Source organism: Anser cygnoides, chromosome 19 (assembly GCF_040182565.1).
Source record: "Anser cygnoides isolate HZ-2024a breed goose chromosome 19, Taihu_goose_T2T_genome, whole genome shotgun sequence".
Taxonomy (NCBI): domain Eukaryota; kingdom Metazoa; phylum Chordata; class Aves; order Anseriformes; family Anatidae; genus Anser; species Anser cygnoides.
In genome coordinates, this window is record NC_089891.1 from 5266914 (window position 1) to 5294212 (window position 27299).

Below are 27299 nucleotides of genomic sequence, written 5' to 3' on the forward strand. Positions count from 1 at the left end.
GCGATGGGAGAGCCTTTGTGTCACCACCCAGAGCACTGCAAGCAGCGCACGGGGAGGTTGGGAAGGGGAGGGGACGAGGCAGACCTCGGCGTGAAACAGAGAGTGAGAACAGATGTAGAAAGGTAGGGAGCTGTGTTTTAAACCTTCTGCTGCTGCCTATCCACCAGCTCTGCCTTTTCTTTTCCTAGCAGAGGAGGCTCCTCCACCCAGGGAGCCTCAGAGCTGTGAGGCTGCTCCCTGGGAGAGTCGGGGCTGCACATCCTAGGAACGCTCTGCCCCAGGTGTCTGTGGCCAAGAGCACATCTCGCCCCGTGTCACGCAGGAGTTGAATGTTAGAGCCTGGGTGAGAACGCAGATCCTGCCGCGGCAGACGCAGCTGCTGCACAGAGCTGTTTTCCAGGTAACTCTTGGCCTTTCTGAACCCCTGACCTCCTCCTGAGCCTAGAGCTGAGTGTGGCCTGAAGCACTCGGGTATTTTAGAGGTGTAGAAAACCTGCAGAAACAAAACAAAACAAACCACCACCTTTTACAGGCCAGTCCAGCCCAGATCTGGTCCACCCTGGGGTGTCAAATCTTGACCTCACCTGCCTGGCTGTGTTTCATGGGTCTGCCTGGCTGTTTGGGCTCTCAGTACCAACCTGAGAGCCCTCCCTGGCAGGGGCCTTTCCCCCTGCTTTCTGATCTCAAAAGCTTGAGGAAATCTGAGGCTTCGGTGCCAGTTGTTTTTCCTCTGCCAGCTCTGAGAGCCTCTTGGAGGCTGGCAGGCCCTGGACGGAGTGTTTTGAAGCATAAGCAACGCGCTGCTGGCTCGCGTTACATGCGGTGTCGGGCGCGCTGGATACACACGCTGACATTCACCAGAAGGAGCTGGATTCCATCTTTTTGGAGCTGTTTCTGCTGCAGCAGTGCTCTGATCTGAGCTTCTTTCTCCAGGAGAGCGGGTGGAATTCGTTGATGCGCTCAGGCTGAGGCTATAAAACACGCGTTTTATTGCAGCCGATTCCAGGACAAGGCAGTTCACCTGGAACACTTGCAAGCAAAGCTGGGGGAGGGAAGAGGGGAATTTTGCCTGTGGCCCTTCTGGAGCATCTGAGCTTCAGAGCAGGGGTGGGTATTATGCCTGTGCTGATGCTCTGGGGCTAACCAAAGCTTGTAGAAATGTGTGAGGGCCCTTAGAGTCTGGGATGGAGCCACCACCTGCTCTCTGGAGGCTCTGGGAACAAATGCCTTTGCATGGTCTACACTGGACGAGGCGTTTCTGGGCTTCGCTGTCAGCCTGGAAAGCTGTTCTGGTCTGGGGTTGAGGAGAATCTGGGGCAGCTCAGCTGGGAGGAGGTGAAACGCAGTCGCATTACGGGACGCGAAATGTCCTGCTCCGTCCTGGTCTCTCGGTTACCAGCAGCAGACTCTGGCTGGGTTGTCGTGTGCCCTGGGGATGCCCTGGCTGTGTCTGGGGGAAGGAAAGGGGGCGAGAGGCCGCTGGGGGCTGAGGGCCCAGCTCAGCAGCGGCTGTGCAGCAGGGAGGAGGCGGTGTGTACCGGGGAGGTGGCGGCTTCTGCTGCTCCCGGCTGTACAGATGTAAGTGCGAGTCCAACAACCTTTCTTCCCCTGAGCTGAGGGGAAAGCGGAGCCACCCGGTTCCCCTCTCCTAAACCCAGCCAGCCCCCTCGCCCCGGCTCTGACCCCTCCTGCACCTCCCACCTCTCCCCTGCGCAGGGAAGGAGCGTGGGGAGGTGGACGTGGACGGGCTCCCAGCCCGCAGCGCGCTCGGCTTCGAGGTGGGAGCAGGGGGAGCGCTCGCCCCTCCGGGCTGCCTCGAGGGTTCAAGCCAGGGCCAAACGCTGCACTGCGCTTGGGACCAGCACCGCACGCTCTTTGGCTTTTTATGGTAAGGAATGTCTGCGCAACACGTTAATTAAGAGCAATCATGCCAGCGATACAGCAGCTCCAGCCCAGACTGTTGGCAGAGGCGAGGGCTGCCCTGTGCTGCTGGTGCTGACACCCCCCTTACCCCCTTGCTTCCTCCAAGGCTCATGCTGGTTTTAACGCCCTTCCCTTTCCTTCTCTGCGCCCCCAGGTCCTGCTCTTGCTGCCCGTGCATCCCCTGGCACGCTTAGGCAAGTTTCTGCTTCCTGGGGTTTGGGGGCTGGAGACCCATTTCTCTCTTTTTTTTGTTTTGTTTTTGCCGCAGGGGGGCAGGTTGGAGGGATGTGATAAGGTCAGGGGGTGCTACCGGCTCCCCCAGCCTCCTCTGTGCCTGGCTGGTGCTTTGGGGCAGCAGAAGGCATTTGTCACGAACCCAACAGGGACAGGAACCTGGGACAGGGTCCCTGCAGGCTCCCTGCTGGTGCAGCCTGCAGCTGGAGGTTGGGTACAGCAGAGACCAGGGCAGGGGCTCATGCTAGGGAGCGAATTTGGCAGACTAAAAGTTAAAAAAAAAAAAAAATCCTTTAACATTGGTGTTAAAACCGTGCTCTGGAAAGCTCACATTAACCTGGGGTTTCAGCCGAACGCTCCTTGTCTCCTTGAACACCACTGGACTTGGTGGAAGCTGAATTTAGCTTGTTTATTTCCCTCTCCCAGTTCAATCTGCTTTTATTCAACTTTAACCTTCAAATTTTATTAAACTTCAAGGTGCTGTGGCTCAGCATCTTGCATCTCTTCCTCCTCCTCCTCTGCTCGGGGCAGCCCAGCTCCCCACGCTGAGCTCTCCCCACGCTGAGCTCTCCCATCTCTCCGGGCTCACGCTGCGTTTAAGGTCCCAGCAGCAGACACGGAGGCGGTGGGGGCTGCTGTGGGGGGGCCGCTCTGTTTCTGCACCACCCCGTAAGGGGCGTAACGAGCCGGCAGCCGGCACCGGTTTCCATCTCCCTGTGAGCGGTGGGGTTTGTTCTCTGGAGCAGTGATGGAAGCGGCGGGGATGTGCTGTGCTCCGGGTGCTGCTCCCTTCTCCGTGCGCCCGGTCCCCGGCTGTGCTGGTGCCCCTGGTCCTTGCCAGTGGGACGAGCTGGGTGGCAGTGAGTGACTGCAGTCAATTTTTGGGGCATCTCTGTTAAATATGGTTAGTGGATGTGCTGGAAGGCTCTGCAAGCCGCTCTCCTTGCTCACAAAATCGTTTCTTGTTATGCTAAAAAATTGCTTGCCCTTTCTTTGCTGTTTTTCTCTCATCTCCACGTACATATGTGTATTGATCCCGTGTTCGGCTGCGGCATCACAGCGCTGCTTGCTTGGCTCTCCGGCTGAAGAAGGTTCCTGAATTGAGCAGCCCAGCTCTGCCGAGCTCTGGGGATGGCTTCGCTTCGTTACCACTTCGCTTGCTTCTTCCTTTGCCCTCTCCCCTTGCCTGTGCTTGGGAAGACGCCGGCAGACCGTAGGGCAGGGAAGGGGAAGGACGCGTGGCCGTTGTGCTTAGGAAGGTGCCGGGGCTGGGTGACTGCTGGCCTTTCTGGGGACTTGCTCTGGGGTAAGGAGGCGGCAGGGCAGCGTCCCCGTCCCCACTGGCACTGGGGAGCTGGGTGTAGGGGTGAGGATTGCTCCCCAGCGCAGGGGGCAGCTCTCTGGGGCCGAGGTCAGGAGGAGCGGGTAAGGCTTTTAGCCGTGTTTGCGCGGCTGATGCAATGTTTTCCCAGGCTGGGAAGGGTTCAGCAGGGGAGGTAAATACGGAGATAAGTAATGGGGCTGTTTATATAATCCCTCTCCGTGACTTACGCCGTGAGCAGGCCCAGACTAAATATAATGGTCATTGATAGGAGGCAGCGGCCGATTTATGGCTCGCTGCGCGGGGACAGGAAGCTCTGCTTATCATAACACTCGGCAGGGGAAAGCAAAGTGTTTGACAGCCAAAAGCTCGCCGGGAGGGAAGGCCACGTGCTGGGGGCGGGGGGGGGAGCAGCGGCGTGCCAAGGGGGCTGCGCCCAACCTGGCTCCGGGAGCGGAGCTGCAGGGTCCTGGCCCTAAAAACCTCCTGCAGGGCATCCCACTGCTGCGGGACCTGCGCGCCACCGAGCCGGGCAGGTAACGGTGACGGGCAGGGACCTGACCTTGCGGGTGTCCGTGCTGTGGTGCAGCCCTGGGAAGCCCTGGGGATGCTCGGCACAGCCGGTCCCATTCCCGCACCGTTTCACCACCTCCTACGGCCGTGCCCTGGTGCTTTTTCAAAAGAGCTAGCTGATCCCGTCCCCGTGACGCTCTCCTTCCGGTGCGGAGAGCGACGGGCTTTTAAATAAAGCCCTCGGCTGCTGGCCGTAGCAGGGTTCAGCTGCTCGCGGAGCCTTTGCAGCGCTAAGAGCGCTGGCGTGAGTCACATCGGCCTCTCGCGCGTGGGTACGGCCGTGAGGAGAGCGCACGGAGCTGCTCCTCTCGCTGCCGCCTCACCCCATGGCCAGCACCAGGGCTGCGTGCGCTGCTCTCTGCTGCGAGGGCTTCGCCTGGGGCGAGGTGCTGAGCCCTGCCTGGGCTGTCTGTCCCGCTGATGTCCTGTCTGGCTTCTGCCGGCACCCTGACCTCTCCTGAGAGGCCCCGTGGGGCTGTGGCCGTGCTCCTGGGTGACCTCCAGGTGCTCTGCAGAGCCTCGCACGCACCAAAGTGAGAGCCAAAGGCTGCTGTGCTCGGGGGGATCGGAGCTCTCGCAAGGGGCCAGGCGCAGACACGGCAGGGTGTCAGTCTGCCCCTGGCAGGGGGGCAGGGGATCAAACACAAAGAACCGATCTGGGGTTTCGATCTCTCTGCTCTCAGCATGCGTTGGGCGGAAACGAATCCTGCGCTCGGCTCCTCAGTCCTTCGCTTGGCCGAGCCCACAGCAAGCAGCATCGTTGCAGCAGTTCTAGATCTGGGAGCGTTCGAAGGGAAAAGGGGAAGATTTGGTGCGATTAAACCCAAAGCGCGGTCCATCCCCAAACCTGTGACACCGCGGGAGCTCTGCGAAGCCACGGGACGGGGAGCAGCTCCGCTAGGTGACGTTGAAGGTGACGAAGGAGCCGTCTGCTCCCTGCTGCCGTCCCTCCGCCACCTCGGCCTCCCCCCAGGGCCCAGCCGGGACCTCGCAGCGCGCGGAGCAGCGGCGGGGCAGGGCCTGGGTCACCTCGCTGAGCTCTGCCTCCAGCGTGCTCACCGTGTTGGTCGCTTGGGCCGCGTGCACCTTGTTGGCCGCCCTCTTCTGCAGGAGGCAGATGAAGATCTTCTTGAAGCCCTTGCGGAAGTGCTTGGAGACGAGGGCGTAGACGATGGGGTTGACGCAGGAGTTGGCGTAGGAGACGAGGTGCGAGAGGACGCGGAGCACGTAGGTGGCGTGGTTGAGGGGGAAGTACCCGAACCAGACGCAGAGGATGAGCAGGTGATGGGGCAGCCAGCAGAGGCAGAACAGGACGGCGACGATGATGATCATCCTGGTGACCTTCCTCTTGGCCGCCTTGGACTCCGACATGTCCTGGAGGGGGTCCACGGACCTCCACAGGTAGCGGATGGTCCGCGTGTAGGTGAGGCTGAGGATCAGCACCGGGACGAGGTAGCTGAAGACGAAGGTGCAGAGGTCCATGGCCTTGCGGCGGGAGATGTCCCAGATGGGGTGGCAGACGGTCAGGTTGGCCAGCTGGAACTGCTGGTAGTAGCTCAGGTAAGGGCCCGAGAAAACGAAGGAGAGCCCCCAGATGAGGCAGATGGCCGTGAGGGCATTCCGGGGCGTCCTCAGCTCCCGCGAGTGCAGGGGGTAGCGGATGGCCAAATACCTGCGTGGGAAGGGGAGGGGGACACGACTGTGGTTCTGGGCACGGCACGGAGGGAGATCTGCTCTAGGAGCAGACTGGAGGAAGGCTGAAAGTGATGGATTTCAGCTTTCCAGGGCCCATCGGTCCCATAAGGAATCCCCCACTGTCCCTAGGGGTCTCTGCAGCACAGCGGGGTGAGTCCCCAGCCCTGTCCCACCCCGCTCTCTGCTTTGGGGGCAGGCAGGGCTGGCCCCATCCCGTCCCTCTCCCCAGCTCAGCAGCCCCACACCTGATCATTGACCTGTCTGGCACCGGTGACAGTGGCAGCAGGGATATGAGGGCAGAAGCAAGCCCCCAGGATTCCCAGACGGCGCATGCCTCACGCTGGCACATGCGAAAGCACACACTGCCCCGCTTTTGGGTCTGCAATTAGCTGGGTCCTTAATTACACCCAGGTCTAGGAGCTTCGGCAGGCTCCTGCTCCCTCCCCCAGGACACAGGGCACTCCCCGGGGGCTTGGTGCACCCCCTCGCACGCCCAGCAGAGCAGCCCCGGATCATTTCACGCTCGCTGTTAGGAGATGGGAGCCGTTGCAGGGGCTGAGACAGCGCGGGGTGAGGCGCAGGCAGAGCAGCAGGTTCCCTTTGTACGGGGCTTCCCTGCTCAGACCCGGCTGGGGAGGTCACTGCAGCGAGGGACACCGCTGGGACAGAAATTGGCTTTTTGCTACTGAAAGGGGAAGGTGAGAAAAAGCAGTGCCCAAGCTGAAACGTCCCTGAGCTTTCTCGATGTTTTCCTGCTTTGCTGTGGGCTCTCTGGAGGGCAGCTGCTCTCTCCTAGAGCCCCGGTAAGAGGCAGGGCTGCGCAGGGACGGAGCTTGGTTTCTCTCCGGTCTTCTGTCCCCTCTTCAACTGCCAGAGCCTGCCTAAACCCTGATCCTGCAGCTTTGGGGTCTGAAAGCCCGGCAAGAGCCAGGGGCTCCCTACCCAACCTTCTCCCGTCCTGCAGCAGGTCCCCAGTGCTCCCATCTCCTTGCACCCACGAGCTGGGAAATGCCCCTGGTCCCCTCCGAGCCCCCAGAGGTGCTCCATCGCTCCCCAGGGGTGTCTGTCCCCTCTCCCGCCTGGGTGGCTTTGCGGAGGAGCCCCCCAGCCCCTTTCCTACCTGTCGAGGGAGACGGTGGCCAGGGTGAAGCTGCTGGCGTACATGGTGAGGTAGATGAAGAAGTGGACGGCCTTGCACAGAAAGGGCCCGAAGACCCAGCCCTCCAGCGTGTAGATGGTGGCTTGGAAGGGGACGCAGAAGAGGATGAAGCAGAGGTCGGCCACCCCCAGGTTGAGGATGAAGAGGTTGGTGGTGTTGTTCACCTGCCCGTTGCGCAGCAGCACCGCCAGGACCAGGCAGTTGCCCACGGTGCCCACGAGGAAGATGAGGAGGTACGCCAGCGGGATCAGCACCGCCTCGGGCTGCCAGCCCCCCTCGGAGCCCAGCGCCGACCCGTTCATGGCTGGGGCGCGCGGGGAAGGGGGCGCAGGGGGAAGGGGGTGCACGGAAAGCGCAGCGGGGCGTGCGGGGTGATGCACCGGGATGCACGGAGAGCACGCAGGAGGTGCCGGGGGGGGACGCACGGGGATGGTTCAAGGGGAAGGGGCGAGCTTTGCCTCCTCTGGGTCGGTCGGGAGCCCGCAGCTGCTCCGTGCTGCTCCGTGCTGCTCTGTGCTTTCCCTCCTGCTGAAGAGGAGGAGAAGGAGGAGGAGGGCTACGGGGCGGTGGCGGCTCCTGCCCAGCCCCTCGCTGGCTGTTTTATTGGAATGAGCACTGAAATCTGTCCCCCTCTCCCCCCCCCAACCCCAGCACTGCCTCCTGCCCTGGATGGACAGGGGGAGCTGGATTTAGTGGGGTAAAAAATGCTCAGGGATGCGGCGACCCCCTGGGAAGGGGCTGGGGGAGATGGGGGTGAGCACCCCGACGTGAGAGCAGTGGGGTGGCCGGGTGCTTTCCCTTCCTGCTCATCCCCACAGTGGCATGAGAGCTGGTTATTGCCAGAGCTGCCTGCCTAGAGCAGAAGGGTTTAGGAACAGGGGTCCTCTCGGACTGCAAACATGTAAATTGTCCAGCACGCAGCTAAAGCCCTGCACAAGAACACTGCAGGGATGAGTAAAGGTTTGCAGGAGAATCTTTTTTTCACCTCTAGAGCGTGGGGGATCAGGCTAATTCACCGCAGCAAGAACAAATCTTTTTAATGTCTCTTCTTTTCCTGCCCGTGAAATTGCTGGGTTTTGTTACTTCAGAGTGTTCACAAGCAGAAGTCTCAGTTTGCTCGGTGCGATCAGCTCTCTGAGGACACTTCACCTGGCCCCCAGGCTGCCTTGCTTTGTTCCTGTGGAGAGAAATATTTAAGGCATCAGTTAATCCGATAACTAACCCCACAGAATCTCCATCGTCTTTATGGACGTTCAGATCTAGCGCTGCGAGGCCAGGGGATGCTCACCGCCCCGAGACATCGCTGCACAGCACACAGAGCCTGCGTCATGCTCAGGACCCCAAAACTTGTGAGCAGCCCCACCAAACAGCCAAGCTGCGTGGGGAAATGAATTCAGCTCAGCCTTTGGTGTGAGAGGATGCCCTGCTCCAGGCGTTATCATGCAGGAAAAGCAGGCGATTAGGAGCAGCTCAGAGGAAAGCCAGCCGTCCTGCAGGGCACGGCGGGTGCTGATGCGCAGCAGTGCAGCTCTGCCTCCCTCTCGCAGTCTCCCAGACTGGCCCCAAGCCCTCGGGGAGTCGATCCTGCCCCAGGTGAGGGCTGTGCTGCCTCCTCAGCCACGTGCTGGAAGCTGCATGGCCAGCTCATGGGGACAGCCTGGCCCCAGGGCACTGCCACCCTGCCAGGAGTGCCCTAAAAACCCCGCAGCGGGGCCGTGGCATTTGTTTTTATCAGCCCTGGTGGTGCGTCTTTGTACCAAGGGTCAGCTCAGAGAAAGGTCACGTCTCTGCTCACACCACAGAGATTATGAGAAAACACCCAGTTTCTCCCCAAATCTTCCCAAACTTTGGTGCACTTTGCAACCTGCAGCCTCGTATGCAAAAATCATTTACAAGATTAACAAAAGGAAGAATTTCTTTACTGAAAGGGTTGTTAGGCATTGGAATAGGCTGCCCAGGGAAGTGGTTGAGTCACCATCCCTGGAGGTCTTTAAAAGACGTTTAGACGTAGAGCTTAGTGATGTGGTTTAGTGGAGGACTTGTTAGTGTTAGGTCAGAGGTTGGACTCGGTGATCTTGGAGGTCTCCTCCAACCTAGATGATTGTGATTCTGTGAAAAAAATCATAAGATTAACAAGATTCCCCCATTGAGAAACTTCAGAATAAATTCTTCCCCCAACCTGAGATGTAGGTGCGTTATTTGGGCTGTCGTTCGCAGACCAGGTCTCTAGCCTCCAAGGGCAGCCAAAACCAGGAGCAACAGGCACACTGCACTGCTGCCAACGCAGAGCACCTGCAGGCTGCCAGGTTTGTGTTGTCCTCCTCTTCCTCTGCCCTGGAGGAGGAGCAGGACCAGGTCTGTAGCAGGAATCCATGCACCAAGACAGTTTCATCCTCACTCTTACAGATGCCAGAGGAGCAGCAAAGGCAAAGCTTCGAGCCAGCACACGAGGAAAGCAGCATGGCAGAAATGTGCCCATGTTAAACACAGGGTCTGTTTGGCAATTGGAGCGGTTTCCTTGGTGTGCATTGTGTGTGTGTTTGTGCTGGGGCTTTTCAACATGAGTACTGCAGTGCCAACCTTACCCACGTCTGTATGAGCCACCGCAGATGCAAGAGAAGTCATTTGTAAAATGTTTTTATTGATACATGTCTGCTGGACTGAGCATTGTCCCGAAGCAGTTTGGTTTAGGTAGGGAATGGATCACAGGGAGATGTGGTAAAAACCAAGAGCAGACAGAAACAGTTTAAGAGATTTGCAATGGAAAGCTACAGACTGAGGATTTGGTTTTGTTTTTTTCCTCTTTGAGCTTTAATGTCCGAAAGAGGGAGTGAGAGCTTTGAAATCAGCAATAAGAGGTCAGAGCCGAGCCCAGTGGAGGACAGATGTGCAAAAACTGCTGCTGGTTCTGTCACTGCAGCAGAGCCTTAGGCTGGAAGGGAGATCTGCGGGAGCAGCAAAGGGAGCAGCTTGTAATGCTCAGTGGTAATGGCTTTGTCTGCAAAAAGATTTAGGGCAGCAGGAATTTGGAAAACAGTTGGTGTTTGGCCCTGAAGAGGTATCCTTAAGCTTGCTTCAAATACTCAAAGCCCTTGTGGAAGAGGACCTGGTCTTAACTGCTTCTCCTGAGGTTCATACCTTTAAATGGCTGCAGGGAAGTGCTTCTGGATTTGGGTGTGTTTGAGGTTTTTAGATAATAGAGGGTCTCTCCTTTTACCGGCTGCATGATCAGACAGAGTAAAGGTGTCCCCTACACATGCTGGGGCTGGAGGTGGGAGATTTTGGCTAGTGCTTGGCCTGGGGGAGTCTAAACCCCCTTCCCTCAAGTGCTACCCGGACCGTGATGTTCAAAGGTGTCTGAGGACCTCGAACATGTCCCGAGACCGTGGTAAGGGAAGGAGAGGCTGCCCTGGATTGATGCAGTGCAGATGTGAATGGAAGAGTCCAGAGAATGCAGACACAGATGGCACTGTGCGGGCCAGGATAGCACCATGGGGCTGGTCCCGCAGATGCCCTACAAGCACTGCTACTGCCCGAAACGGGCGTGGGGGGGCTTTGAGGGCTGTGGGGAGAATGCCCTGGTTACCTGGGGCTAGGGCCAGCCTGGTAGCCACAGACCTGTCCGTGGTCCTCCCTTGGGATGTTCTGGTTAATGAAGGGCATTAATGGTTAATGAGGGGCATTAGTGAAGGAACTATTGCAGCCAGATGCTCTCCGGCCCTTGAGCCTCCTCTGGTTTGTTGGACGGGCCCTTGTGGAGCCAAACACCTCAGCGCCACCTCCTTGCGGCAGCTCCTTAGGACCCCAAATCACACTCAGCAGGACAGGGTTGGCTGAAGCTCCAGCTGCCGAGGGGTGCTGGGGCAGGGCAGGGCCCCCGTTTCTCTAGCTACCAACACGAGGGGAGCCGCAGGAGGTGGACACGGATCGGAGGGGGACGTGGGGCGGCCGCCCAGCACACGGCGGGCGCTGAGGGAGAGGCACCGTGGCCGTGACGATGACAACGATGGCAGCCCCGTGTGTGTGGCACCACCGCGCGGGGCAGCGACTGAGGAGCCCAGACCTGGGCACTGGGCGCTCACGGCGGCGTTTACACATCGCTACGGGCTCCGACCCCCGCTTGGGGCCGCCCTAAACCCCCTACCCCAGTCCTCCATGAGCCCTGAGCCCCCCTCAGCGGGTCCCCCCCTCAGCGGGTCCCCCCCGCTGCCGCCCGCCCCCCCTCCCCTCCCGGCCCATGATGCCGCGCGGCGGCGGCGGCCCGCGCACAAGATGGCGGCGGAGCGGCAGGGCGGCCGCGGCGGGGCGGGAGGCGGCTCTGAGGAGAACAAGGAGAACGAGAGGCCGCCGGGGTCCCGGGCCGGCAGCCTCGGGGACAGCCTGGGGCTGGAGAGCATCCTGCGGGGAGAGAGAGAGGCGGTGGGGTGGGGGTTGGGGGGGAGGACGGGGGAATGGGGGACGTGGCAGGCCCGGCCCTGTGAGGTGGAGGGAGGGGGACGTGGCGGATCGTGGGGGGAGGCCTGAGGGGAGCCGGGGGGGCGCTGGGGTGGGTGTCTGCGAGGGGAAGGGAGCGCTGAAGGGAGCTGGAGGGGAAGAAGGGATGAGAAGGGAGCGGGAGGGAGAGGCTGAATGGAGCTGGAGGGGAGGAAAGGCTGAGGGGAGCGGGAGGGAGAGGCTGAAGGGAGCCGGGGGGAAAGGCTGAGGGGGGCTGGAGGGGGAGGAAGGAGTGAGGGAAATGGGTCGCTGTACAGCTGGGGTTGGCCCCAGAACCCCCCCGCCAGCCCTGGCAGAGTTTGGGTTTGGTGGGAGGAAGAGGGGCAGTCAGCTTCACCTTCCTGAGCTTTGTTCTGTGGCTTTGTGCCGTGCCTTTGCAGCTTCTTCCCAGCCACGTGGCAGCCGGCAAGGTAGAACTGTGTGCTTTAAGAGGAGGCAGTCAGTAGGCTTTTTTTGGGGGTAATATTAATGCTTGGAGTGGGTGATAGTGGATAAAATAAGTCTAACAGGTGTACTCGATGGCAGACCGGCTTCTCCAGGTTTAGCGCTTCTGAAGTCTGATGTGGCACGTGGAGCTCTGGGCTTTTTTTCTGCCTGGACTTTCATGTGAGACAGCTTCAGCTGCACAGCTGTGGTAGGGCTGAGCTTTACCTGCTGGGTGAGAGAAGGTTTCGCTTTTCATCCAAGCGAAACAAGGCTGCAGTTTGCAGCTTAGCATATGGCAGGTGTCGCGAGGCTAGAAACTGGAGTAACTGGCAGCCCTGGTAACTGCCCTGGTAATGTTAGGAGTGATACCGAAGACAGCAAAAATGTGAATAAAATAAAGGATACGACTTCAGCAAGTAACTGCACAGGCCGAAAATAACAAGGTAGACAGCAAAGATGAGGAGCGTGTGCCCAGAGCCACGTTCAGGCATTACAGTTTGACTTGTTTCTCTAATGCAGCCTAATTAATGTAATAGTTATTGATGTAGGTTCTCAACGCTTAAATTGCGGAGACTTTCTTTCAGGTGTAATTACAAGAAAATAGATAGAGGCCTGCCCTTTTAAACTTGAAAAGTTTGGTGGCCTCTGTTTCTCCAGTTGTAATAACAGTATCGGTTTGATGGGCTTGTTGTACAGTCTGGTGCGGGTTGTTGTTATTGTTTTAAAGGCTTATTGATAATGCTTAAAAGAGATTTTTTTTTTTGCATAAATAAGTACTGCACAGAGATTTCTTGCTTGCGATAGAGCTTGCCTTTCCCAAAATGAAAACTTTGCCACATAAATTCAAGGAATAACATTTGCCAAATTTACTAGAATACAGTATGATTGTGTGTGTTAGGGCAGGCGAGTGAAGTAAAGTACAGGATGCATAGAAATCAGCAAACGTACTAAAGAATGCAAAGGTTTGATGGAAGTCATGATATAAATGGTGCTGTAGGAAATCACAGGTTGGTGCATTCTGTCACGGAGTATTTGTTAACGGTTTTGTGCAGTCAACTTAGAGGTGCGCTGGAAAACTTGAGTAGAAAATACCCCCCCGAATGCTTCAGATAAGCTCATTTTTATGAGATTTTAGCATTCAGAAAGCAGTTTCCTTGTGGAAGGGCTGTGTGAGGAAGGCAGCAGTGATTCTGCTCGGCGTAGTACAACGCTTGCCTCCTTTTCCTGAGAGCTGGGATGTTTAAGGGCAGGAAGGCGGCTCTCAGCGCTCTGGTTGTGTCAGTGTAACTGTGTCACAGCGCTGGCTGTGGGGGTGGCATGCTGCAGCTGGGGCAGGCGGCGATTTTAGCCTAGATACTTCTGCCAGTACGTCTTTTTATTCAGAAACGAGCTCTGCCGGGATTAGGGCGCGCTGCATAAGAGAGGAGATGCTCGTGGTATGCTGTAGTCCTGGCTTTGACAGTCATAAAAGCTCTGAAATAAGCTCTGGAGGTAGGATTTCTTTTAGCCCCATCAGTTCTCCTAGCTGTGGGTCTTTAGGAGGCTTTTGGGCGCCCCTCACCAATGTCTCTTCAAAGAGTACTCGCTTAATGGAACCTGTAGAGTTCCTTCGTTATTTTGGGGTAGGTTGATGAGCTGACAACACGCTGTACTGTCAGTCTGCCTTAACGCAAATCCCAGTCCTTCAGATCGTGAAGGAATCTCAGCAGCAGCACGGTTTGCGTCACGGAGACTTCCAGAGGTACAGGTCAGTAAGCTGCAGGGATGTCGTGGGGTTGGTCTGTCACACAGCCGGTGTGACGTGGCTTACCTGATTAATTAGCACGAGCACATTTAAAATGTAACCCCCCTGCAGCAGCCAACAAAAACGATCTCCCAAGTAAATACCTCTTGACAAGTTGCTTCATGTGAATTGATGTACGTGATTTTTACTCATTAGATGTAATGTGCTGTGACTATTCCATTGAGGAGGACACAAACTGCCTCTTCTTTTTCTGTTGCCCCTTTAGAGCTTGTTAACACTGAACTGATGAGCACTGTACTCTTCCAATCACTGTATTCTTCCAAAACTTAATTTTCAATAAACGTACATAAAGCAATAAAAATAAGGAGAGCATTGCTCTGATTTTTCAAGATCAAGAATTATTGCGTGTCGTCTTCCCGCTTTTATTCTGTTAACCACTGGTTTACACACAATTTCTGAAGTACCTCGCACTGTATGTCATACTTGGAGCTCTTACTTGTAAAAACATTGCCTGTCACAGCCCTTAGTGCTGTTTTTTTTTTCTTCCTGGTTGGAGAGATCAGCAAACAGAAACAAAGTTGTCCTGTGACCAAACTGACCATCCTTTCCTTTTGCTTTCCTTAGGGGTTATTGCTCCCGTAGGCTACGGCGGCTCCGAAAAACTCTCAACTTCAAGATGGGAAACAGGCACAAGTTCACTGGGAAGAAGGTGACCGAAGAGATTCTCTCAGACAACAGGTATGGAACGGAACAGGATGGAATCGGGCTGCTGTGTGTCAGTAAAGAGCTGTTTTCATTTCAGGAATTTATTTTCTTGTGGGTGAGGTAGAAAATTGTTCTGTACAGTATATGCAGACGTTGCTCTTTAGAAATGTGTGTTGTTGATTTTAATAAAAGATCAAAGTTCAGGCTGCTGTGTAGGGGGCAGAAACACTGCCCAGATACTGCTTTATCTTGTGAATAAATGGGAGAAGAAAAGGAGCAGCAACAGCCAGTTCCTGTTCTCCCTTGCAGTCACTGAAATGGGTTCTTTTCATAATTAGTAAAGATTATTTAGGTCTTAAAGAGGAAACGCTTATTCAGAAGTGTTGCAAGGTAGCCACATGGATGTGCTGTAGCCAGCAAGGATGTGATTGGAGATAGAATCTCTTCCCTTTGAACAAAAACATCGGCTTGCTGGTTTCACATAGACTTTCAAAATCTGGCAGAATACTCGTCTGATGTGTGGAGAACAGCCAGGGTCTTGGGCTCATTTCCTAGCTTTTAGAAACATTTAAATTGTCTGCTGTCTCAGTTTTTTTTTTCTCATAGGGGAAAGAAAACAAGATGCTGTCTTCACCTGTGTTAAGAAGCCAGATACGTTACAGCATTAGCTGTGGGGAACGCAGCTGTGTTTACCCATATCGAGCCAGTTTGAAAAGCAACCTAAAATCAGAGATACCTTTTTTTTAATAGTATTTGTTGTGCTATAGCATTATTACCAAATTTTCTTCCTTATTTGAGTAATTGCACTTTGATAAAGTGAAATAAAATGAGTTAAGGGTAGCACAACTTCACATTCTCTTAAAGTTAAGAAATAAAAATGTATACTTCTTATTAACCAAGCTAAAGTTTTGTTACCAAACTTTTCAGCTTGCTCAGCAAAGAACTACAGTAGCGCTTGCTTGAGCACCATCATTTTGTCATTAATCTTCATCTGCCCTGCAGGTATTTGCTGTTGATACTGATGGATGCGGAGAGAGCCTGGAGTTACGCCATGCAGCTCAAACAGGAAGCGAACACGGAGCCTCGCAAGCGGTTTCACTTGCTGTCCCGCCTGCGCAAAGCCGTGAAGCACGCCGAGGAGCTGGAGCGACTGTGCGAAAGTAATCGAGTAGATGCCAAAACAAAGCTGGAGGCCCAGGTAACCTTTGATACTTTAGTCTTGCTTTACAGCAAAAGCTGAAGAAAGCTTTAGGGTTTTAGGTGAAGAGGTTATTCTGATCTAGCACTAAATGATCAAAATTTGCTTATTTTTGAATTGGCTAATGGCTCACTTTAAATAGCTTGGATTCTCTGTTAAGGCAGCCGCTAGGATTGCAAAAATAAGTGACACCAGCCAAGATGAGGATCTGGCAGTTAAAATTGTTTAAGTGTATCTTTAATTTAAAAAGCTGTACATTTAACAGAACTAAAAAGAATTGGGAAGAAGTAAGATGATGCAACACAGCCTAAGAAACTGTGCTTACCTTTAGATTTTAATATACTGAAATAGCCATCTAGAACACAAGTCTTGTGGCTCCAGTTCCTGGAACACAAAGCAACTGTGTTGTGACACCACCAGAATGTGAATAAGGGCTGCAATGGTACTCGGCTAAAATTGTCATTTTGTGGTTTACTGTTGGAAAAAAACGTCTTGTGACATGAGTGGGCCGTTTTGACTGCATAACAAGCAAGAAATGTGTTTGCTTCCACGTCCTTGGAAATGCAGAAATGTCAGTTTAAAACAGAAAAAGGTTTCTTAGGTGGTAACGTGTAATCCAAATCGATTGTTTTCTGTGGGAAGACCAAACAAGAAGGGCGAGGCATAGTCACTTATTCTGGATGCCACAGCAGCCTTCGTGCCAAAAGTTGTACAAACTAGGCTGTCAGTCCCGGGAAAATCAGCTCGATTATCCTTGTGTTGTCTGCAGGCATACATGGCTTACCTCACGGGAATGCTTCGTTTCGAACACCAGGAGTGGAAGGCAGCAATGGAAGCTTTCAACAAATGCAAGTGAGTTTCCTCACTTCTCCAGCTTCATTTAGTAAATGGTAGGAGATCAGTCTGCTACGCGTATGTGCGCACAACAGCTGTGAGTTGTTTAACTAACTGTGCATCTAACTGAGAGGTGCTGCTGAAGAAGTAGCATCCTCCAGATTATGGGCATAAACTCTTTAAGATAGCATCTCACAAAATACAGTGTTAATATGTATTCTACAGTGTTAATATGTATCCTTTCCTGTAGGACCATATATGAAAAACTGGCCAATGCTTTCACAGAAGAACAAGCCGTGCTCTATAATCAGCGCGTGGAAGAGATTTCTCCCAACATTCGTTACTGTGCCTATAACATCGGTAAGGAAAGCGGGGTGTCTAATGGGCAGCAAAAAGCAAGGCTTGCATATGAGAAGTGAATATTGACTTGATATTTAAATCTGATGTAAGTGACACAGGAGGGGGTCCTTGTTACTGTGAGTAAATACTACGTATGTTCAGTGTCAGTTTAGCTGCGGAGAAATAGATTAATTTTGCAACACTGCATTTTTTTGGTGTAAAAAGACAAAATACCGGTTTGCAGTTGTTTGTGTGTGAAGTCAGAATGAAGTTGTATATTTATCCTTCTCACCCAGAATTCTCAGTATAAAATCTATTGATTTACAGTTTTCCTATATTAAAATGATTTCTGAATTCAGATGGAAATATTGTCTTGATTTGTTAATTCCCTCAGGTGACCAGTCTGCTATGAATGAGTTGATGCAGATGAGACTGAGGTCTGGTGGCACTGAAGGTCTTCTTGCAGAAAAACTGGAGGTAACTTACCAAATGTTTTGACTTGAAGCATGCAAATACCACTTTTCTGAGCATAAATCTTGCTGCAGTACACCATTTAAGAACCAGTGCGTATGAGAAGAGCTTAATTGAGCCCGGGCTCTATAGGAAGCTACTCATTCCTTTAAAAAAAAAAAAAAAAGAAAATCAATCGAAAGAAAAGCAACACATCTTTGATTTCAAAGTAATCAGTTACGGATTCTTTAAGGTTGGGATCGTAACTTCAGTCCATTCTCCACAGGCGCTGATTACCCAAACTCGAGCAAAGCAGGCAGCCACGATGAGTGAGGTGGAGTGGAGAGGAAGAACCGTTCCAGTGAAGATCGATAAAGTGAGGATCTTCTTGCTGGGGCTGGCCGACAACGAGGCTGCTATTGTTCAGGTAAATCAGAAGCCATCTCCAATGTCTGTGTTCTAATTGTCCTCTTTATTTCAATGTGCAAGTTAAAAGTTCGATGCCTGGGCTAAAAGCTTTTAAATCTCTTCTCAAACTTGTGGTCAGAAGGCTGAAAGTTAAAATGGGAGTACTGACTGTAACGCGAAGCTTAAGTGGCAGCCGGGGCTAGCTCGTGTAGTGTCCTCAGTGGTGGTTTGGGAGAACTGTTCTACTAAGCCAGCGAGTGTTACTGCTCCTTTGAATGCTTCATCCTGCCTGGAAGTGTCGCCCTTCAGTAGCAGAGCGATAGCCATTACTGTTTGTAAATCACTTGGAAGTGAAGGTTACAATTTAAAGAGCAACTGCTTTTGAATTACTGTCCTAAGTTATCTTGATGAAATGCTCAGACTTAAGAGCAACCAGAAGAAAAAGATTTGTAAGGATCACTTTTTTTTTTCAGCAATGAAAAGCAGTTTTGCCAAGTGAAACAGCTGCTCTGAGGTTTAGAACATTCTCTTGTTGACATATGCAAAGCTTCAAAAGTAAGAGAATTGCTAAATGTCAGGAGGTAAATTCATCTCAAATGTATCAGTTCTGAAACGCCTCCAGTGGCGCACAAGGTGCATGCCTTTAGTGTTGCAGCCAAGAGTTCCCTTTGGGGATTTTTTCTTGGGTATGGTGCGCAGGTGCTGTATTCTTCTGAATTCTGCATACAGCATCCTTGAAAAGGTAGTAAAAGGATCTTGACTAACAATTCTTGCCTCTAAAGATGGGCTTTTTGGGTCAACAAGAACTGTTTAACACCAGGAGAAAAATGAGGATAAATAGCATTTTAAGTGATAAAATGAAAATCCTACGAAGGTGTAAGGCAAGTGGGCAAGAGTAGAAGATGGTATTAAGAAGACAGTCTAAGTCTAATAGGATAAATGAGATATGGCTGGGTAGGAAACATTAGTATTAACTTGTCATACCAGAATATTATGAATAGTATGTTGCTGAGTTGTTTTTTTTTTGGTTTTTAGTAGGTAGTACATTGATACGGCCAGCAGGTGGAAGTACAGTTCAGAGTTGAGCGTTCCCTCGTTTAATTTCTATCCTGCAAGGGTAGCAGGTGGAGCTCTTCAGTTAAGTTACCCAGTTTGTTCCCTAAAGCAGGGGCAGAACAGCGATCTGAAATTTTAAATCTTGCTTTGTGTTCCTTGGAACCTCTGACTAAACAGGAGCTGTGTGGTACCAGACCACAGCTAGTGGTGGTGAGAGCTGAGCACACAGCAGCAGTGTTTACCCTCCCGGCGGGCTGAAACTTGGCTTTTTGAGAGCAGTTTTGCAGTTGGTGTGTCAGCTGTGATGGGCAGTTCAGCTTCAGCTAAACACGTTGTGGTGATTCCTGGGATCTTTGGCGCCTTTCAACTCGGTGAAGACTAGCAGAAATACTAACATAACAGCAGTGTTCAAGGTTTGATTAGAAACAAACACAAATGTGTGTGTTTTGAGTAAAGATGGAACTTCTCAGTACGCTGTCTCATTGCCTGCAGTGTCTTAATGGTAACTGGAGAAACGGAACAAATAAGCCGAACTGAAATACGAATCCACGCTTGAAATATTTATGCCATCCCTTTTGTAGGCTTGAATGTGTTTCTTCAAGGGCCTCAGGACAGAGCAATAAAAGCGTGCTCGTAACTGTTATTGCCTCAAGGATGCTGTGATCATCTTTAGTAACTGGGATTGTAGCAAGAAAAGGTGGTAATAATTCAGAAATGATATATGAAGTTTTAAAATAAAGAAAAAATAGACGTGAACACTCCTAGACTTTCAAAACTGTGTTCAGTTGGACTGATTCCCTTGATTCCTTTAAGTCTAAACTGTGCTGTTCTGTCAGAGCGCTTTAATCCCAAGCCATAGCACTGCATCTCGGTTTTATGGACCGTATCTCACAAATCAGAACATACGAGTATTTACACACTCATGATCTGTTTAACCTTAAGAGATTTTGCTTGGAAAGGAAAGCCTTTGTTTCATTGCGTGGCCCAGCCCTTTCCCTGTTTGTGCTTGACTGATGATTTAGCTCCGTCTGTTTTCATTTTTGTGCGCACAGTGAAATGGCCGTGCTCCGCTGGGTGAGGTTGAGAATGCTGCCAGACTCGTCTCTGGTTTTTCTCAGTAGTTAGTCCCACCTTAAAAATTCTTGCAACAGAAAAAAGGAATCAAAAAAACCACACATCTTCATCTTAGGTCAAGATACCTGAGGCTTTGTGGGGGAGTAAACATAACATTCCTTCCTGGGTTTGCAAACCTGAAAAGAGGAAAGGCTTTGAATTGGTAGAGCTCAGCAGCTTTTCACAGAAGTTTTAGCTTCTGAAAGAGGAGACTGTAGAGCTCCACTGAAGATAATAAAAGCAATTACGTTCTAGACCGTTTCTTGTTTATTTGGAAAAATTTCAAGTTTGTTGCAGCAAATGTTCATCGTAGGCTGTTACATGACTTGGAATTGGTATAACAGTGCTGACGTGCTTTGCTTTTACCAGATTAACCTCTCCTTTGATTGTTAAGGTTGGGATTTAGTTTCTGAGCAATTTGCTCATACTGAATCAGTAAGAGTGATTTTGGGTGTATTGTTTAATTGGGTACCTGGTATGCAAGTCCATTAGGTGAAGATCAGGCTTCAACTTGTTTTTGCTTTCCAAAGGTGTTTCAAATTTTGGTTTTGGGGCAGAAAGACAAAAACTGCTTCATGTTTTGACCAAATTTGTGGTGACAGCAGAAAGCTACTCACTCCTGCTGCTGAGATACAGAATTATATTTAAAAAAATGATTCAAACAAACTAATTATTGCCACCGAGAGCATTGCTGGAGTGGGAGTGTAGAAAAGATAGTCATCTACGTGTGCTTACCACAAGAGAAGAGCTAAATCAGCATAACAAGAGCAGTCTGCATTGGTAGTTTGCCAGTTTGGTAATGCTCAGGTCTTCTGTTGTTGGGCCTTTCCCACAGCGCAGTCCAGCCCCAGCGGTTCTCAGGGCAGTGCGGGTGCCATCCTGGACGGCAGGGGAGTTGCTGGGATGGCAGCAGCTGCAGGGATGAGGTGATCACAGCACTGGAGGCCCAGCACAAGCAGCTCTGAAGTACTGATCACATTCCCTGCACTTTTTTTGTCCCAATTTCTGGCAGTTTGCCCCCTAAACTATATTGCAGATGGGTACAGATCAGAGTTCTAGCTACCCATGGATGCTCAAGTCATAATTTGGGAGAAACTTGGTGTAATCTCCTTTGTTGACTCTTGCATTATGGGATACAAAAATGTCTAACAGATGTCTTAATTTTGCTTTGCTCTTAGGCAGAAAATGAGGAGACAAAGGAACGTTTGTTTGAATCTCTACTCAGTGAGTGTAGAGATGCCATTCAGGCTGTTCGGGAAGATCTGAAACCGGACCAGGTAAGCACCAAACATCAGTGTTTCCACAAGGTAGTGTTTCTTTGGGACTTCTTGTTATTGTCTAACTTGCTTAATGGCAGAAGTGTCTTTTTGGATTTTGTTAAAGAAATGCTACAAAATAGCTTACCACCTATGATCTGATTCTCTTCAGAGTTGGTGAGGGTGAACAGTAATGTAGAAGCCCTCATTCATTGCCCAAAAGTTTATTATAACTGCCAGATTTACCTAAACTATGAGTTGTTTCTGATGTTTTCTTCTGCCAGAAGCCCCTTTAAGTGAATCATGCAGTGTTTTGTCCCCACTTTTCACAGAAGCAACGGGAACACTCTCTGGAAAGTGATTCCGGGAAGGTGTCCAACATACAGTACTTACACAGGTAATAGGCAAACATTGCTGCCTCTACTAGTGTGAAGAAGTCATGCTCTTATGTCAAGGTTTTTTTTGTCTTGGAGCTCTCAGATCTCAAAGGGTGACTGTATGGATAAGGGTCTGATTAATGTGGCTTTCGAAGTACTTAAGACTTTCATGTTGACCTCTCAGGTGTTTTTTCCCCGCTGGTAATAGCGTGGACTTGGGGGAGGACTTGTTTTTTCTTTCTGGAACAGAGTAATGTCTGAGTAGTTCTGACAGTCTGCTAACGGTGTATCGTTTTAGTTATTTGACTTACATCAAGTTGTCGACAGCCATCAAGCGCAACGAGAGCATGGCGAAGTCTCTGCAGAAGGCACTGCTGCAGCAGCAGCGATCAGAAGAGGATGGCAAGCGCGCCGCGCGGCCTCAGGACCTGATCCGCCTTTATGATATCATTTTGCAGGTAATGCTAGGGAAAGCAGATCTAAATCGTTTTACTAACCGGTAAACTTTGTTACAAAAAGATCCTGTATAAAGTGGAGAAGCGCAAATGAACTGCCCATGAAATCTAAAGAGCAACTTGGTACATCCAGTAACCTTGTTGGAGATGTTCAGCATCTGCATGGAATGTGAAAAAAAACCACAGCCTTTAGTTGTGAGCAGAAAATGCTGCTAGAATGGGTTTGCTTGTTTTTACACTCTAATGCAGTTTTTCAGGCTGTTTTGTACAGCACCCTAGCAGCTGCCTTTAGCTTCTGCTGGCTAGAGAAAGTAGCAGCTGAAAAAACACCCTGTACTTGTGCTTCATAAGCGGTTTCTCAATTTCTCACATAAATTTTCAATTAACTGTGGGAGCCTGTGGCTGGAGAAGTTATGAATGGGAAAAGTAATGTCTTACGAAAGCATTACTCCCTGTGAAATTTGAGGAGTCTTTGTCCTAATTCCTGTTTGTGTCAGGAAATCTGTCCTGAGGGTGAACTTGCACAAGTTTCAGTGGCTGTCCTTCACAAGGTTAGCATACTGATAATTAGAAAACTGGGAGCTATTTTCATGGGAGTGTAGTGTTGGCTATTAAAAGGGGCAGCTTTCTGGATTCCAGAGGAAAATAGCACTTGCCTGAATTTGTTACTTTGACTCTTTTGCACAGAACCTTGTGGAACTGACACAGCTTCCTGGCCTAGAAGAGGACAAGAACTTCCAAAAAGAGATTGGATTGAAGACGCTTGTGTACAAAGCTTACAGGTGACTGAAAAACAGCCAGGTGTTCTTTAGCGGGCATTACATTTTCAAAGGTTATTGTCCCAAAGCTCTAAGCACTGTACAGGACTTTGATGCAGTTTCCTCTGCCCTTTTGTGAAGGGAAGAGTGGATGCTAAGGGGAAGCTGGCCAGACCTACTTAATATCTCGTGTTATTAGTGATTTGAGCTGTAAAAGCCATGGGTTACAAATACGGCCATATCAGGGATCGACTGATTACTGTTGCAGGTGTTTCTTCATTGCACAGTCCTATGTCCTGGTAAAGAAGTGGAGCGAAGCTCTCGTTTTGTATGAAAGAGTGCTGAAATACGCTGGTGAAGTTCAGTCGGAGGCAGGAGCTTTTACAAACAGCCTGAAGGTAGGAACCCGATCCTGTGAGCAGAGAGGAGCTGAAGTTAAAAAAGCTCTGGCCCCAGTATTTCATGTCCATTAGACATCAGGCCATTAAAATTCAAGGCTGGTCTTGAAGTGGCGAGAAGTATAATAAAAGTGTGACTTCTTCACACGTTATACTAGAGACTGTCTAATCATGTGGAAATGTTTCAGCTGGCTGCCTGCTTTGGAGGTGAGGTGGCCTTGCTGCAAGATCTCCGTACCACTTTTCCTTGTTTTCTCACATCTGTTTTCTGCCGTACTACTACTTTAGTGCGTGAGGGACTGTGCTGTAGCTTGTCCTCTCCTGGGAAGGCTTTTCAGCACTAGGACTTAATTTTTAGTTCTTTGTCAGATTTTACTTTTGCTCTAACTCTTAAACTGGCATATTTTGGGCTCTCATGCAACTTTCTGTAATGCCCTAGGAGCTGCCTGATGTTCAGGATCTGATCACTCAAGTCAATGCAGAGAAATACTCCTTGCAAGCAGCAGCTATATTAGGTGAGTTCTATAATTATGCTGGAGTTCTAACTTCTCTTAAATGCCTCTGCTGCTATTTCATTTATTTTATTTTTGAACTTCCAGATGTTTTTCCACATCAGCTGTGACTTATGGAGGCTCTTAAACTTTTTCTTCCCCGTTCTAGCTTTTTCTAGCTGTGTGTAATGCAGCTAGGCAACTATTGACTAGATACTTGGCATCGTGCTCCCAGCCTGTACTTGAAAAAGTGCTTTCTAAGGACGTGCACCTATTTTGGGAACTTGCACAGAACACTTTTTAGTGTTTAACTTTCCTCCTGCAAACAAGTTGAATTCAGTGTGTACCACCTCCTTGGTAATAGCACTGTTCTTAGTGGCCTCACTTGTTTTATGTTGGCCTACCTGAACTGCTGAAAAAGGGAAGAGAAGTGTTGTTCTGCTCATTGTTGGTGCTGACCAGGTTAGGGGAGCTTTAGGGAAATGGTTGAACTTCGTGATTTCTTGGGCTGCTCTTGTTGCTGTGCCTGCTGCTGGAAACCCAAGGTAACTAATGGATTGCCTTGTCTTTTATTGCCTTGATGTTGTTTTAACAGACCCCGCTTGGTCTTTTCATCATCTTTGTTCTTAACTCAACATTTGTGCTGCTTTCAGGAGCTTCTCACAGCCATGTGATGGAGAAGCTCTCCATCACTGAAAAGCTGTAACTCCACATATGAGATCTAGAAAGCGAGCTGCTTCAACTGAAAATATTCTTACAAATCCCAGGAACTTGCTTTCATAGCTCAGCCTAGGGGGCAGCTGATTCCTGAGACACTCTTAGCATACGCCAAGGTCTAGTCTGTTATTCTTACCACCTTTTCTTTAATTTTGCAGATGCAAATGATAATCATGAGACTGAGTCTCCATCTCAGGTCAAGGATGGCAAGGTAAGAGCTAAGAGCTTGGTCATACTATAGACTCGTTCGTAATGAATACTGCATTTAACCTGTTACGTGAGTGTCTCCTTCAACTCGAGAAATATCAGGTTAATTGGAGTTCTGTCACGACTAGTGTATTTGAGAAATTTTAGGAGGATTTTAGTTTTCCTTCTGCAAGTCCTGAAAGTTGCTGGCAGGGTGGAGTTCCTTGGGTAGGAACTAGGATGCTGTTTGCAGCCTCTAGTGTGGCATCTTTTTTTTTAAGCTTTCTCCCTGCATTTGGGAAGATCTGTGGATCCTGCAGTAAATCTTTGACAGGAGATCAAACCATTTTCATGGGCCAAAGATACCACACGTGGGATTTCCATCTTCTGTCAGCTCAGTGCTGCTAGTTCCTCTTTGCTTGTTTGGTTTGTCAGCTGCGTTTTGACATGTGTTTAACTTTTGTCTCTGCATTGGTCTCTTCCAGCCACTCTCAGAACGGTTCGAGACTTTCTGTCTGGATCCTTCTCTTGTCAGCAAGCAAGTCAGCCTCGTGCACTTCCCTCCGGGCTTCCAGCCCATTCCATGCAAACCCTTGTTCTTTGACCTGGCCCTTAACCATGTCGCTTTCCCACCTCTGGAAGACAAGGTGGAGCAAAAGGCCAAGAGTGGCCTCACAGGATATATAAAGGGCATCTTTGGATTCAAAAGTTAACCAGGACCCCTCTGAGGAACAGAGGTTTTATCCTGTATTGAAGGAAAAGCTCCAAGAGGTTCTAGGACATAAATAACTGCAACCGAAACCGACAAAGGGAGGTTTTACCATCTTCTTCCCTATGTTCCGTGTGTATGTCTGTGCACTTACGTTCTCTCCCGGTGTATTAAAGACAAGCAATTTCTTCAGAAACATATGTACTCTATAAATAGCTGAAAATAATTTGGAGCACAGAGAAATTCCATTCCGCTCGGAGAAGTTGGAGCGTGCTTTGTGACCAGTGGCCTGTTCGGGGCTGGTACACGTTTACTTACCACGGACCAGGGCATAGACATAACTTGATTCCTCCCCTGCCCCATTATTTGACACTAATTTGGTATTTTGTTTCAGAAATTTGGGTATGATGGGGAAACAGGCAAAATTAGATGCAGAACTGAAACAGCGAGGTGAGGGTGCCCATGCAAAGGGTGTGAAACAATAGCCGGGGGGGCTGCTCCTTGCCTTTCGACTCCCGGTCCCTGCTGAGAAGCATATGTAGTTATGTAAAGAGAAGTCTCTTTATTTTTAAAAAAAATTGACATTCAGAAATGACAAAACGGAGCCTCTTTCCTTATCAATAAGGATGGCAAACACCTTACTAAATGTTGATGGTTGCCCCACATGTGTTGGAGTATAACCTGAACTTGTACTCTGGGCTGATGAGATCCTTCTTCGTTGGTACGTGTTTTGTTAAACACGTAATGCAGCATAGAACCTAATCCTACAAGGCTTTTCCTGGGAAACGAGCTTCATGGGTGGCTTCTTGATCTTCACGGGAAGTTGGGGCTGTCACTGTTCCTTTTGTCTCTGATCTAAACCTTCTCTTTTAAAAAAAAAAAAAAAAGATTTTTTTCTGGAGTTCATCTGTTGCTTTTTCCTCATCCTTGGTTAGTAGATAAACCTGACGTGAGAAATAAGCAACGGGATGCCAGCAGCGATGGTTCTCTGTCGTGCCAGGCAGCATTTTTATAAAGCACCCACGTGGTGTGGTGATAGGCACTTAAAAAAGGCGGGTAATTCCACGATCGCGTTCATTAAGGAGGGGAAATAAAAACAGCACGTGGGCAGAACTGTTCCTAATAAAGCGTTTGGAAGTTTGCACGGGTTTTTACTCAGTCTGTTGCTGGAAGCTGGCACAGCAGTCCTACCTGCCTTACCTCTTCTGCGCTGGTCGTCCCGACCCTGCGTTGTTTCTCCGTTTTTAGGCGTTGGAGTTAATGGGGTGGGAACAGGACCAAGTGGTTTGACTGATGTGGGGATTTTCCATGCAAGGTGCACGTCAGGAGTATGGGGGGAATTAACGATTCCAATGATTTTAAGATGAATGTTTGCTACTTTGTTCCAAGTTGATCTGATTTGGGAGTTCTCAAAATACGAAGCAGCTTTCAAGAGGAGCAGGAGGAACTTACTGTTTAACTTTTGCAACGTGGAAACAATATGGGAAGTTCTGGTATTGTAGCTATCCGTTTGCCTCTGGTTGCCAGGGGATTTTTACAAGAGAGAGGGGAATTGTGGAACAGAACGAAACATTGAGGTCTGCATCAGGTGATAACTTTTAGAAAACATGGTCGTGGATGACCGGTTTCTCTTCGCCGTAAAGCCAGTTTCCTTATTTACAGGGAAAGATCATGCAATAACTGTCCTGGCACTAGGTGGTTGATAGCTCTGCGGTACCTCTTTCTAGGTGCTTCCGGAGCTGCTCTCTCCTTCTCAGCCTTTCTATCAAGTCAGTTGGAGAAGCGTTACCCTGTTTGGTCTGCAAACCAAACTCCTGTCTGCAAAGGCTGTGTGGTGCCTGGATTGATTCCAGTGGAAGTCGTAGCGCAGCCACTTCCTGATTTGTTGCTGTTACAGACAGCTGAGAGGAATTGGCCTCTCTCTTAAACGTCTTTTAAAAGATAACTGATTCATTGAACACCGATAAGGAATCTGAAAACAATAAAGTCTTATTCCTGTCCTCTGAGGTGTGTAGTTTATGGTGAGCGTTGAGAACGCCGGGTGCTCTTTGCCTCCGCAGCGATCAGATGAACAAGGCCGTACCCTCGTCTGGGGCTACTTACCTTGGAGAGTGGCCACTCAGTTTGGGAGGAGGATTTCTGCATGAAGGCTCGGATGAGCTACCTCTGAGAATGGCACATTGCATTTTTTGTGTTTTATCATGTCTTCAGGTCGGGCACTTGGAAAACATCTGAAAGCGGGGCAGGGAGGAAGGTAGAAAAACATTTAAGTCACCTTTA

The 27299-nt window shown here is 50.3% G+C and overlaps 2 protein-coding genes across 2 annotated transcripts; one reads left to right on the plus strand and one right to left on the minus strand.

Annotated features, from left to right (window-relative positions):
• Positions 1-4873: 4873 nt before the first annotated feature.
• Positions 4874-7385, minus strand: GALR2 (galanin receptor 2). Its single transcript, XM_013178858.3, has 2 exons — positions 6867-7385; positions 4874-5723 (listed from the first exon to the last, which is right to left on the minus strand). Exons 1-2 carry the CDS (start codon positions 7205-7207, stop codon positions 4949-4951), a joined length of 1116 nt encoding a protein of 371 aa, XP_013034312.3. The 5' UTR covers positions 7208-7385; the 3' UTR covers positions 4874-4948.
• A 3756-nt stretch (positions 7386-11141) lies between these two features.
• On the plus strand, positions 11142-27019 carry SRP68 (signal recognition particle 68). The gene is made up of 16 exons (XM_066980173.1): positions 11142-11298; positions 13506-13572; positions 14194-14307; positions 15277-15472; positions 16242-16324; positions 16557-16666; positions 17040-17122; positions 17382-17522; positions 20851-20949; positions 21261-21325; positions 21604-21763; positions 22448-22542; positions 22787-22916; positions 23356-23431; positions 24283-24335; positions 24796-27019. Exons 1-16 carry the CDS (start codon positions 11178-11180, stop codon positions 25021-25023), a joined length of 1821 nt encoding a protein of 606 aa, XP_066836274.1. The 5' UTR covers positions 11142-11177; the 3' UTR covers positions 25024-27019.
• Positions 27020-27299: the final 280 nt, after the last annotated feature.